Source organism: Chinchilla lanigera, unplaced genomic scaffold, assembly GCF_000276665.1.
Source record: "Chinchilla lanigera isolate Chin_1 unplaced genomic scaffold, ChiLan1.0 scaffold00037, whole genome shotgun sequence".
Taxonomy (NCBI): Eukaryota; Metazoa; Chordata; class Mammalia; order Rodentia; family Chinchillidae; genus Chinchilla; species Chinchilla lanigera.
This window is the reverse complement of record NW_004955438.1, coordinates 11,317,555-11,331,265: the sequence shown is the minus strand read 5'-3', so window position 1 is coordinate 11,331,265 and position 13,711 is coordinate 11,317,555. Positions and strand designations below refer to the sequence as shown.

At 34.5% G+C, this 13,711-nt stretch overlaps 1 protein-coding gene across 1 annotated transcript in view; it reads left to right on the top strand.

The window, feature by feature from the left end:
- Positions 1-13,711, top strand: part of Eml5 (echinoderm microtubule associated protein like 5) — a gene marked incomplete at its 5' end in the record, with an annotated part of 141,087 nt that overhangs the window by 35,731 nt on the left and 91,645 nt on the right. The window contains 2 exon segments of the mRNA XM_013517167.1: positions 5,064-5,320; positions 6,741-6,953. Of these exon segments, the coding sequence (XP_013372621.1) occupies positions 5,064-5,320; positions 6,741-6,953 (470 nt within the window).

The window sequence follows — 13,711 nt, the reverse complement described above, 5'->3', positions numbered from 1 at the left end:
TTTCTCTCTCCAGCCAATTTCTTAATACCTCAGTCTCTTTCATCTATACAAAATTTCTTTCACTTCAGATACATCATATGCTCTGATACTTTTGAACCTCTGTACGTGCTAACTCCTCTTTTACGTGTAGGTTTTTGTTGAGATATGTTGTTTTGTTGTTTTGATGAGATATGATTTTTCTCTTAAACTGATTTTTAAAATTGTGGTAAATATAGATAATATAAAATTTACCTTTCAACTGTTTTTAAATGTGAAAGGCAGTGGCATTTAGTACATTCATATTGTTGCACCATTATCACCACAATCCATCTTCGGACCTTTTTTATTTTTCTGTATGGGTTCAGCTTGACATGACTATTGCCATTTTGAAACGTAACCACCATAATAGTCTGAATAACTGTAGTCAGTTTTTCCAAGATGCCATAAATATGCAGACTTACAATGTTGTCTGGAGCTTTACAACCAGACCTTGGCACCTTTACAACCAGATACCAAGACTAGCTTAAAATACAGGTACTAGTTTAGGATAAACCAGGTGCATTCTGGCTTGGGTGAAGTCACTTTTGTCTGTGCGTGGGTGGGTGTATATCCCTCCTTCTGACCCAATGTCTAGACCCACTTGATCTTGCTGCTGCCCAGGACTCTGCTTCTGTAGTAAGTCCCTCCATTGTACTCTGTGCATTCCTCTCTTTGTCTGCCTCTTTCTCCTAGGTGTCCTGGCATGCTGGGGCCTCTTGTCACACACTGATACACATTTCTCCACATTTCCAAACTGAAACTCTACACCTATTAAATATCAGTTCTCTATCCTCCTTTCCCTAGCCTCTGACAACCACCAGTCTGCTCTCTGTCTGTATGATAGAATTGGTATAATCTAAGTGCCTTATATGAGTGGAATTTCTAAACTAAACTTTTAAAGTGCAATGTAAAATTTGAGTGTTAATTAAACCCTCTTTCCTAGATCCGTATAAATATACCTTATTGTCTCGTTTTGTCATGTCAATAGCTGCTTAGAGTGAAATTAAAGATTATGAAACTTTCCTGTTAGGCTCTCAGGGGAGTTACAATTTTGCCATTGATTTGGTCAGTGAATCTAGACTCTTTCTAACCAAAATCATCCAAGACTGAGCATTTGTTCTTCATTTTTCTCATAGGTTAATTTCTTTGGAGACTGCTATTTAATTTTTTATGTTAGAAATCCATGGAGACTAGTTATGAATAACAATATTTGCAATCTGCTTCAATTTTTTGTCTACAAGAACTGAAAGTATTGGAAGTTTTGGAATTGGAATGCTAATTTTATAGAGGTTTTACAAGAATTTACAATGTATGTAAAACAACTCAGAGTTCTATTTTATTGCTGATATGCATTAAAGAGTTATGATTATTATTATTTTATACATTAACTGTCCTTTCAGTTATACATTTATTTGTCCTTTGAATTACTGTGTGCCACAAACTGAGTGAATATGTTATCTCTAATAAGGCTGTAATTTATTTACACAATTAAACATTGATAATAGAGTACTTGGAATAATGATTCTGACAGTTAAATGCCTTTGTAATTTAAGCGTAAATTTTTAACTTACAAAGTAACCTTAATCCTTCTCAACTTGCCTGTTCTTGGTTCACTTTGTATTCTCCATATAGTAAGGCAAGATTCATTAGTATAGCTGTACTCAGTACCCTCACAAGGAGTGGTTATACAGTATTATGGTTGGAGAAGCATAGCATGAGATAGAATCTAACGTAATCTTTTTTTTTTCTTTTGTGCTGCTAGGGATTGAACACAGGGCCTTTCACATGCTAGGCAAGAGCTCTTCTACTGAGCTATACCCCCAGCCCATTCCATACTAATTCTTAAGATATAAACTGGTGTAACCAAGGCAAAGCCATGATATCTTTCTAAAGATTCTACCTTGGGTTAAACTCACAGACTAGGGCCTTATCTTAAGAAGAACTAACAGGCCTTTAATAATTTTCCCTCAACTTCCTTCACCAGATTCAACTCATACTATAGCCCCTTTCTTACATCAGTGTAATTACCTGGCCTCCTTAAACTGAACTTGAATGATTTTTTGCATTGAGCTCTTTCTTATACTTTTCTGTCTGCTGGAACATACATGCATTACTTACCAAGGGCCATCTGTTCCTCAGAATACAGTTTAGACATCATGAGTATCTATTCCACTCCATCTAATAATGTCTTCCCAGACTCCCTTAAATAAGAATGATTCTTCTGTTACATTCTCTGACCAATGCTATGTATCTCTACTTTATGATGTGTTACAAACTGTTAACATTTAAATATTCCCAGACTTTGGACTCTACTTTTTAAAGAAATCATAGCACCCACATATTAGTTTCCCAAAAGTCTTCATCTAAAATTTTTAAATTAACAATTGTTCACTTAATAGCATCTTCCCTTTAAATTTGTCATAGAAACTTCTTTATGAAAGAGGGTAGTCATAGCAACAAAATGTATTAAAAAACCAGTCAGTCAGCCAGAACCTCATTCTCCATCACTGTTTTATACTGTATGTGATTCAGAGGACAGGAGTATGACAGAAAAACCAGAGATTCATGGCACACTTAATTCTTTTTTTAAAATTTATTTTAAAAATAAAAGAAGGAAAACATATTAGCAAACATCCATTTACAAAATAGCATAAGAACCATACAAACAATACAGAGTTACAGACAAAGTTGTAGGAAATTAACAATGGTTGTTGTATTATGTATTGATATCTTCAAAGTGACACACTTAATTCTGTCATTAATTGGGTGCACTTAAATCTTTAGAACAAAAATACTATTAAAAAATACCAAAATAATTCTGAAGTTTTCCAGAAGCATGTTGCTAATGTTTGTGAGGGTTATAGTATCTTTAATAAAGGAAACATAAAAAGCTATCAAATAAAATCTTAGTTGTTAAAAACTCCTGCTCCATATAGATTGCATTAGAACTTAAAGGCAAGAATCAATAGAAAGGGTAGAGGTATATGAATCTGTCCTTAAGAGAATCTTGCTAAGGCAAAAGTGATCAAGAAAGCTTTTTTTAAAAAGTACAAAGGCTTTAAATATTACAATCTTAGATATAGCATGGGGTTATTTTTCTAGTTCTAGTTCCAATATCATATTGGTCATGGTAATTTCTAACTACTATAAGTAAAAGGCCCCTAGATTCATAGTGGCTCAAATACAACTGAAGAGTATTAATTCTTGCACAAGGAACAGTTTGAAATCAGTGAATGGCTTTCCTTTCCTAAGACCCAGATTCTTTGATTTTGTCGTAGTTCATCAGTCCCTAAGGCCTATCATCTTAGAAACATCTAGCCAGCGTGAGAAGTGAGAGTGTTTGAAGAGAGTGTGCCTACTTCCTAAAAGAAGCATAGCTTGGAAATGACTTACATCGTTTTTTCTCACATCTCTTTAGTGAGATCTGAGGCACCTAGGTAAAATAACCACTAAGGAGACTGGGCAATTTAATCTAGGAAGAGGGAGAAATGAATTTCTGGTAAAATGCTAGCACATTCTCACATATGCTGGGGGTTTTTTTCTTTTGTTTTGGTCCCCTTTTGGAGTTCAGGGCTAGTTTTTGTCTTTCTTTGTATGATTAATATGATGCTAAAACCCAAACTGGCGACAAATCAGATTCATCGCAGATTGCCCTGTTTCTGTCTTCATCATTTTCCACCTTGCGTGCCTCTTCTTGTATCCACGTTACGTTAGTCACCTTTGTTTGTATGCACCACGCGTTTGGATACTTTCTTGCTTTGGCTCATCCTATGTCCTCCTCCTGGAAAATATTCTCTCCTCTTTTAGACTTAGCCAGCACCTCAAGTTTTATGCTTAAGTCAGATTCATACTTCCCTGGCTCCTCCCTGTCTTTAGTCTAGTCTTAACCCTTCTCTCGGTATTTCTTATAGAGTTTCACACATTCCTGTTGAGCAGTTACCATATTTTATCATGATTACTTTATATTCATCTCTCAGAAAGGTAAGTCTATGTGTAAATTCTTAATGCTAAACCAAAGTGCATATTTAATATTATTGAAAGCAAGCTGAGTGTCAGAGCTCTGAATTGTCCATGTAGAGACTTTAAAAACTGAGAAAAATACTTCAGTTTCTGAAATTATCTACCTGGAACATTTCAGATGAGTGATGCAAATTTTCTATGGGAAAAAGTCCCTGAGACTAATTGGAAGTATAAATTCTCACTTCCCGTTACCTCTTCTCTGTCCTTGCCTACCTCTTCCCTATCCCTTCCTCCGCACCAATTCCACAACCTTGGAAACTTGGTGGTGTTAAACTAAGTGTTCACCCACTTTTATGGCTACTACCGGTACCTGTGTTACTTTGGAAACACATTTAGAAGGCATCATTGAAAAAAAAAGTTTAACTTCGCTGATTGACAAGATCCCCAAGGGAGGATTTTTTTTCTTTAAGGTTGAAGAGGTGGAATTAAAAATAGTGGTAGCTATAAAAATATATATACATTCAGATATATATATCATATATAGTCAAATGTATTATTGGAATAATGTCCTTTATACTTCCTTTATTTTCTAATGTAATTTTATACATTTGCCTTATAATAGAAATTTGTTTGAAAATTATAGTGTTTATAACTAAACAGTTTTCTAAGCTCAGTACGTATTTACAAAGAACATTCATCATAAAAATCTATTTCTTTTATCGTATGACTGAGATGCTTAGTAGGAATCTTTCAAGTACTTCCTAAATTATAAAATGATATTTTTCTCTACTTCTTTTCTTGTGGTACTGGAGATAGAACCCAGAGCCTCATGCATGCAAGGCCAGTGCTCTACCACTGAGCCACATCGCAGCCCCACCCCATTTTCTCTACTTCTGACATATGTATATTGTTCCCATATAGTTCCGTTCAGCAAAACAATTATTCCTGAACTAATGCTACTTATTTACATTTATTTTGTAGTTTATAAACAGTTGATACAGCCTCATAGTCATTTTAGACACATTTGAAAACAGAATTCTCTTGTGATGTTTGTTCATATGGTCTCATTTTTTTCTTTTTAACAGAGATATGACAGAAGTTGTACATATTAAAGATAGGAAAGAAGCAATTCACGAGTTAAAATATTCCCCAGATGGAACTTACCTGGCTGTTGGCTGCAATGACAGCTCGGTTGATATTTATGGAGTTGCTCAGCGTTACAAAAAAGTTGGCGAGTGTGTTGGGTCACTTAGTTTCATCACTCACCTGGACTGGTCCTCAGACAGTAGATATTTACAGACAAATGATGGAAATGGGAAAAGGCTTTTTTATAGGATGCCAGGTAAAACTTTTTAGTAAATTATATATAGTTTATAGATTTTAATGTCTATTTGAGATTTTAGAATTTCATTCAAAGCAGAATGTAAGTTACATTTGATTATAGGAAATCAAAGAGACTCAGAGGTAGTATTTCAAGTATTGTGGTTTTTTCTTTAAGGCTGCACTATTACATTGAAACCTTCCTGGAATTTTTCCACTCCCCATAATTATTGAGGTACAATTGACATATAAAAATTGTCTATATTAACTGATTTTTATGAACATATACTGTATATTGTCCAGTGATTTCCATAATCAAGCTAATTAACATCCGTCAGCTCATGTATTTTTTGGTGTGGTGAGAACATTTAAGGTCTTACCTGTTAACAGATTTCAACTATAACAAGTAGTAATGCAGTATTAGCCAACATGCTATAGCCAGCATGCTACACATTAGATATTTAGAACATATGTATCCTGCATAACTGAAACCTTATGTACCCTGTCATCACATTTCCCCAACCCCACCACCTCTCCCATGCCCTGGAAACCACCATTCTGTCCTTTTGTTTTTTTGAAATTCCTTTGCCTGAAGAATTTAAGACCAATTTATATTGTATGAATTTCTATAACATGTGAATCATATATGATAAAGTCACAGTCTATGTTAGTGTCAAAATATAATTTTGGTGGGTAGAACTAAGTAAATATAATTGCTACAAATGCATGACCATAAATTACTTAGTTTTTTATAGTTACCTCAAATAAAATTTTGCAGTGTTAATAATGTAGCTAATAAGCTAAATTTGGAAAGGATTTTTCATCAAAGATTTTAAAAGAGAATAAGATGATCAATATATTGCTGTCTAGTACTTTAATATGAAATTTACTAAATTAGTCACTGTCTTCCATATAATGAAATTACTGCATCTCCCCCCAAAGCCTTTTATTAATAATCTCTAATCAATGAAGAATTACTGAGTCCTAAAGTCCTTGTACCTAATGGAAATGTGTTACTCTCTGCCTATCTTTACTTTTTCGTCTTTTTCCATTCTCTTCCTCAATTATGTATTTTAGATTTCTTTTTTAATATCTGGTTTGCCACTTTCTCCTAGCTTTTAACCTTTTCTTCTAATTTACCTTGTTGTAATCTGTGTCATGATTTTAATAGGATTTAGTTTTATTTTCCACATGGGTGAACCTGCCAAGCTGACAGTCATATTCAAATCTGTGTGTCTCAATCAGTATAATTTTGTTAGTGGCTTTCTAAAAGAAAGTTTTTTGCATTTTCTGTTCTCTTCTTCTTACCCAAACTCACTTACATATTCATATATTCTCAGCTGAATGAAAATATTTAAAACTTGTAATTGTCATGTTTTCAGTAAAATTTAAACGAGTAAAAAATGAAATAACTTCTTAAATTAAGGCTGATTTATTTTTAGGAGGAAAAGAAGTGACAAATAAAGAAGAAATAAAAAGTGTTCATTGGGCTTCATGGACATGTGTTTCAGGCCTTGAAGTAAATGGAATTTGGCCCAAGTACTCAGATATCAACGATATAAATTCAGTAGATGGGAATTCTGTTGGCCAAGTTTTAGTTACAGCTGATGACTATGGAATTATAAAATTATTCCGATATCCATGTTTAAGAAAAGGTATATTTTCTTTCAAAATATTTTAAATAACCTTTCCTTTATAAAAGACTTCTATATTCTTATAGAAAATGAATCTTTAGATAAATAAGAGGATTTCATATTTTTGAACATGTGCTGGCTGGTAAAGGCATTCATTGTGGTAGTTCAGAAATTATTGTCAAATGTCATGCTTATTTTTGGTCATAAAATTTTTATTAGAAAATTATTTTTGAATTCATATTTTAATAACTGGACTGTTAGACTTCTTTTTCTGTTTTCTCTTTTTTTAAAACCTTTTTTAGCAAATCATTTTTCTCTCTACTTCCTGGATTGTTCCCTATAGTCAAACTGTGCAGTAATGACTTACTATCTTTAGTTATTTAACTTTCTGAACAATTATCTCTGGGAGATAATTTTTCTGACAACTTTTTTTCAGTTATCCTAAGGAAGTAATCAAGTGTACAAACTCAGGTCACAGTTTGGAACCTATTAGTTTGTTGGTTGGTTTTCATGTTTGACTGCATTTTCGCTTAAATTCTTAACATATATTGTTTTGACAGTTATGTTCAGTAACAGTGAAAGGTAAAAATTTAAAAGATCTTATCACTGGTTATTTTCTATATATTTTATATATTACCTCTTTTTCACAGATGTCGTCTAAAATCATGAGATTAATCATTTTGTTCATGTGTACAGCTCATTAAATAAAATATGTGTACTTTTATTTAACATGCCTAGATTCATAAAACATTTGAATCACCTTATAACAAGTCCATGAATATTAAAATAATTATAAAAATGAAGGATTAGCACCAGAGGAAATATATAGTACCATATTAAAACCAGATAAATAAAATGACAATAGTCAAACATGAAATTTGGTTTTGAACTGCCTAGAGAATAAAGACAAAGCAGGTGGGCACAAGATAGTTTCTAGCATATGTTTTTTTTTTTTTTTTTTTAAAGATACTCCTTTGGGAAATCAAATTTTCTTTAGAGATTTAATTTTCAAAGAATGCTGTCCTACACATTAGTGTTTATATTAGGTGAAGTGAGTATATATGACTAGACTATCAACTCTTGTAGCAGGTGCAATTATGATTTTCAGCTGGTTGTTGATAAAAGCTACTAGACAGACATTAAAATGCAACTTAGTCAAGGGGATTATGAGAATAGCTAAAGTAGTTTGATTCGAATACCTAGTATACTGTAGTCAAATTTAAGAGCTCAGTTTTCCCCAAAATCCAGGCTGGTATTTCTGTTATGCCTCTATGGAAGTGAGTTCAGGATCCTTTCAGCTTTGCCATATCATTGATTCCTTCCTGTGGAATATCACTTCCCCAAGTGCAAATGAAAATGCTTCTGTAAGTATTGCTATGTATGTTAATAAAGGCCAGTTAAATCTCTGGCAACTAAAGTATCCTGTTTCTAAGTTCTTTTGCATAGCCAGGACATGAGAGTCACCAGGCATGATACATTTTAATATGCTGCTTGCCCAGTTAGAAGGTATAATCTTCAGTAAGAATTATGACAGTCGTAACTTTAAACATTGCTCCTGTTTAATGTTTCACATTCTGACCTCTATGCAAAAACAAAAATACTTTACCTTTCAGGGTTTTTTTAGTTAATGAATGAGGAATATTGGTAATTTACCTTCTGCAAAAGACAAGACAGTATTGTTATTGCCCAGTAATTTTATTTCATTTATAACAGGAAAGAAAATGTATAATAGTCCTTTGAACTGCTGTGAATATTTACCAAAGTATAAGAAAATAGTTTTATCAAAGAGATTAGTCATTGCTTCAAGAACATGAGTATAAATTATTGTTCTTTTCTTTTTGTTAATTTTTGTTAGCAATATTGTGGTAAGAGGACTTTTATTTCTAGGCACTTGTCATTCTGAGACTATGGCTAGGTAAGTGATAAAAAGAATGAGTATAATATTGCATATTTAAAAGGTTAGAAATATTTTCAGATTCAATATTCAGTTCGCAAACTTGCACACTATATAGGTAGCAATATTTACAGAAAAATTCCATTTCAGATTATTAACTTCTGTCCTGTTGAAGGTTAGGAAAAAGTTATATCTGATAGATTAATATAATTTAGATATCAATTCATATATCATCTGTTAGATGGCTTTAGGAAGTGCAGCTTTTGCATAATATTGAAACATCTTAAATAATTGAAGTAATTTATGTCATTAAATCATTACATTTCAAAACAAAATACATGGGGTTAGGTCAGAGAGAATGATCATGTGCTGCTCACTTTTCCTTTGCTCTAGTTCCAGCCCAAAGCATTCCATCTTCTCCTACTTATTTTATGATTACCCTCTTCATCTCTAGATTATCTTGCTCTTGACTGTCATCCCCCAGGACAGTCCAGACTCTTCTCAGGCAGCAGCACAGGGACTGTGATGGAGGGTGAGCAGGTGAATGTAGGGGAGGGTGGAAGGGTGAGGGCAGGGTTGCTTAATCCATTACCTCCACAATGCTAATGATGATGAGGGTCATCTCTGTACTTCTTGTTGACAAATGAAAACTTATGTTTGGGTACAATATTTCTTTAGAATGCAGAAGGAAATACTTTGGAAAAACATAAGAAAAATATTAAATGATTTGAAGAAAACAGATTCACATCAAAGATTTACTCAGTGATGGCTTTTCTAAGATTCATCTATATTGTTGCATGTAGCTTTAGTGCTTTTCACTGCTGTAGAATACCGTTGTAAATATATACTACAATTTATGTATTAATCCTCCCTTTTTATTACGTGTAAGTTTCTTAAAGATGGATACCTAGGGATGAAGTTGCTGAATAATAGAGAATGTGACTGTTTAACTTAATAAGGTAGGGGCTGGGGATTTAGCTCAGTGGCAAAGCACCTGCCTGGCAAGTGCAAGGTCGTGAGTTCGGTTCCCGGTACTGGAGAAAAACCAAAAAAAAAAAACTTAATAAGGTAATACCTAATCATTTTCAAAGTGGTTGTACCATTTTACAAATACTCTTGATTCACATCTTCTTCAGCACTGGGCATTCCCACACACACTTATTTTACAAATGTAGTGTAAATGGTCACATTTTGGTCATAATTTATACTTATTTGACTACTATTGAGATTGAACATTTTTTTTAGATATTTTTTGGTCCTCTAAAGTTCCTCCTTTGTCAAACACAGGTCTCTTTTCCATTTGTTTCTACTGTTTCTTTTATTGATTTGTAGAAGCTATGTTATATACTCTAATAGATTCAAGTACATTGTAAGGTTTGTGGATTGCAACTGTCTTCACCCAGTTTGTGGTTCCTTTTGTTTTTTTAATGAGCTTGTTTTTGTTCAATAGTGCTTAATTCCTGTGTAGTCACATCTATTTCTTTATCTTTTTAAGTGGGTAATACTGATTTGAATATTAAGAAATATTCCCCTGCACTGCAAAAACAACTTGTCTACTATTGTTAAAAAGGTATTACCACATATTTTATAGCTAGATTTTAAAGTCATTAAGACATAGTTAAATGGAAAAAAGTCTTCCTGATATTGTTATAACTTATTAAAGAAATTTAGTTAATATTAGCATTGTGTGAAATTCACATTAAAGCACATTAGAGGCTAGGCATAGTGGTACATGCCTGTACTCCCAGTATTCATTGAAGCAGGAGGATCACACTTGTTCAGCTTAACACCACAGCAAGACCCTGCCTCCAAAAATAAACAAATAAATAAAAATACATCATGGCAAGTTGGGGATGCAGCGCAGCAATCACAATCACTCAGAAGATACCAAGATCCACAGGTATTTGGAAATGGGGGATGAACAAACACCCAAATATGGGAAGGTGACACAAAAGAGAAGCCCACTAGATGAATTCCAGAATCAGGAGGATTTAGAAAAAGAATAAGGGCTGCCTCAGAATCCTGGTACAACTTAGAGCCCATGCCTGACAAGCAGGATACCTTGGGAAAAAAATCTGACCCCAAGCGGGAGTAAACCAGCACCCAGCCTACCAGCCACTGCCCCTCTGTGTCCTCTCTTCCCCTCTGGGAGATGGAGCCAGTGAGCAAGATATTTGCAGGGAGTGGACCTCTTCAGATCAGGGCACTAAAAGAATAGCTCAGAGGGCTGTGACTGAGTTAGGAACAAGTGTATGTTCCTGGCTGGGGATTTAGCCATTGAGGGATGTGTGGGACCATGAGTCACTGGGATGTACAGCAGCTGTGACCAACGTGATCCAAGGCTGGAGAATAGATACTGGAGCAGTGGCAGAGTAGGCACGTTCCCACTACTGCCCTCCCCCAAACACTGCTGAGCTCTGTGCCTACATAGGACCCCTCTCATCACCTGATCAAAAGCTGCTGAGCTCTGCACCTGTGTGAGCTCCCTCCATGGTACCCCAAATGCTACTGAATTCCAAGCCAAAAGGCTGTTTTCCTCTGAACCCTAAATGCCACTAAATTCATAGACTGGATAAAGACTCTTTGTAAGGTGTGGCCAGAGAGTTTGGTGCAGGTGAATAACCCGAGAGGAGTGGTGTGGTTAGAAGTTTTTGATGGTACTCTCACTCAGGCATAGAAAGAGCAGATGTCAGCAGCTGCAGGGATTTTTATGGAGGGAAAGGAGCAGAGATCTAGAAAGCCCCTCCAGCAACCAAGAGAATTAAGGGGGAAGAGCACACTGGTCAAATTCAGACAGCAATATAACTAGAACTGATAGACTCTTAATTTTTTTTTCTTTTCTCCATTCATCTGATACTGGTGATATTTGAAAGAGTTAGGCAAGGAAAGACTGATTATATATATATATATATATATATATATATATATCTTGAGAGAGAGAGAGAATTTATATGTGTAAAATGGAAAATAAGAACTAAATACTGCATTAGTTTATGTAGTACCTTTCGTGGTCATGTCAGGTTAAGCCTCACCAAAAATTGTGTATGGAAGAGTCCAACAGAAGTTTTCTATAAGCATATTAACTGGTTCTGGCCTTCTTCAGCTTCCCTCAGTCTCCAAATATACTTCCCTCCCCTCAAATAACCTCTCAAACTCCATCCTCCTCCCTCCATTCCAGATGTAAAAATAAAGTCACCAAAGTACTCTTCTTTCACTCATTTTCTGTTGTCTGTCTTCTTTCTTTCTCTCTGAACTTTCTTCTTTTCCTTCTTGTTTTTTCCTACCCTCAACATCACATCCCAGCCTACTTGCCATTAGTACTACCTTGTCCTGCTGAGTTATTGAAAAAGGCATGAAATTTTTAGAACAATTTTATAATCGATACATAGCTGTTTCTGTAGATGCTGGTATAACCAGTGATAGTTCTCCCTTGCAGCACAGTGACTGATACTGATCCTAATACATTGAGTAGGATAACAGGTTCACAAATGCTAAAACCTGACCAAAGTCAAGGTCATGTCACAGGGACGTACAGTAACTAAAGAGAGCACCGCAGTCATGACACAGTTTCCCACTTTGTTCCACAACCCTCAGTATGAAAACAGTAGAAACATGAGGTTGCAGTAGGATACCTCCAAACACTCTTCACTCTGCAAAAGCTGATCTCATGGGCACTAAGGTGGAGAAAATTTCAGGCATCGAACTGAAAATTAAATAGCTAATTTGTTTGAAGAGATCAAAAAGGAAGTAACCAAATGCATAAGATGTTCAATAAGCTCAAAGAGGATAATAATAAACATAAATGATTTAATTAAATGTTCAGCAAGCTTAAAGACAACACAGAAAAAAGTTGATTGAATTTTTAAAAATATAATATATGAATGACAAATTTACTAAGGAATTAAAGATTATGAAAAAGAATCAAGCAGGAATCCTGGATATGAAAAATTCAGTTGAAGGTATGGGCAGTAGCAATTACCAATCTGAGGAGAGACTGTCAAGACTTGAAGACTTGAAGATGTAGTAGATAATGCAATCAGTGAAATCAGTGCAATGAAATCAGCTAGACACCATGAAAACTGGATCAGACAGTGGCTAAATGATTTTTTAAAAAGTAAGAATTATAGGAGTTGAAGGGTTTATACCAAAAGTATGAAAAATTTCTTCACCAATAAATCATAGAAAAAAAATTTTTGAAATCTAAGGAAAGAAGTCAAACTTCCAGGTAAATGAAGCATATAGAACCACATATAGCCATGATCAGAAAATAACTTCTTCATGAAACATTAGTCAGAATCCCAGAAACTTAGTACAGAGAGAAAATACTAAAACCTGTAAGAGAAAAACACCAAGTAACTTAAAAAGGTAAGTCTCTCAGAATAACAGCAGATTTCTCAACATAAATTTTAAAGGCCAGGAGAACTTGATGTGAAGTTTTTCATGACCTAAAATTGTCCTTTAAAAATTGATTGTGGAAAAATGAAGACCTTTCATGATAAACTCTACAGAAATCCATGACCACAAGATTAGCATTGCAGAAAGTGCACAGGGGAATCCTAGCTAGAGGGAGCAAGGCCAATATCCTCAAAGAAGACTAAAGTAGGGAATACATCTAATTGGAAGAATAGTTAAGAAAAAAAGGAAAAAAAATAAAAGAGCACTGAAAAAATAATACAATGACAGGATTCAGTAAATACCTTTGGTAATGCCACTCAGTATAAATGTTTTTAATTCCCCAGGGGAAAAGGACAGACTGATAGATTGGATGAAAAAACAAACCCCAAATATATGCTGGCTATGAGAGATACACCTCATGCACAAAAATGACATAGGTTGAAAATGAAAGGATAGAAACTAGTACTACATGCAACTATTAGCACAAAAG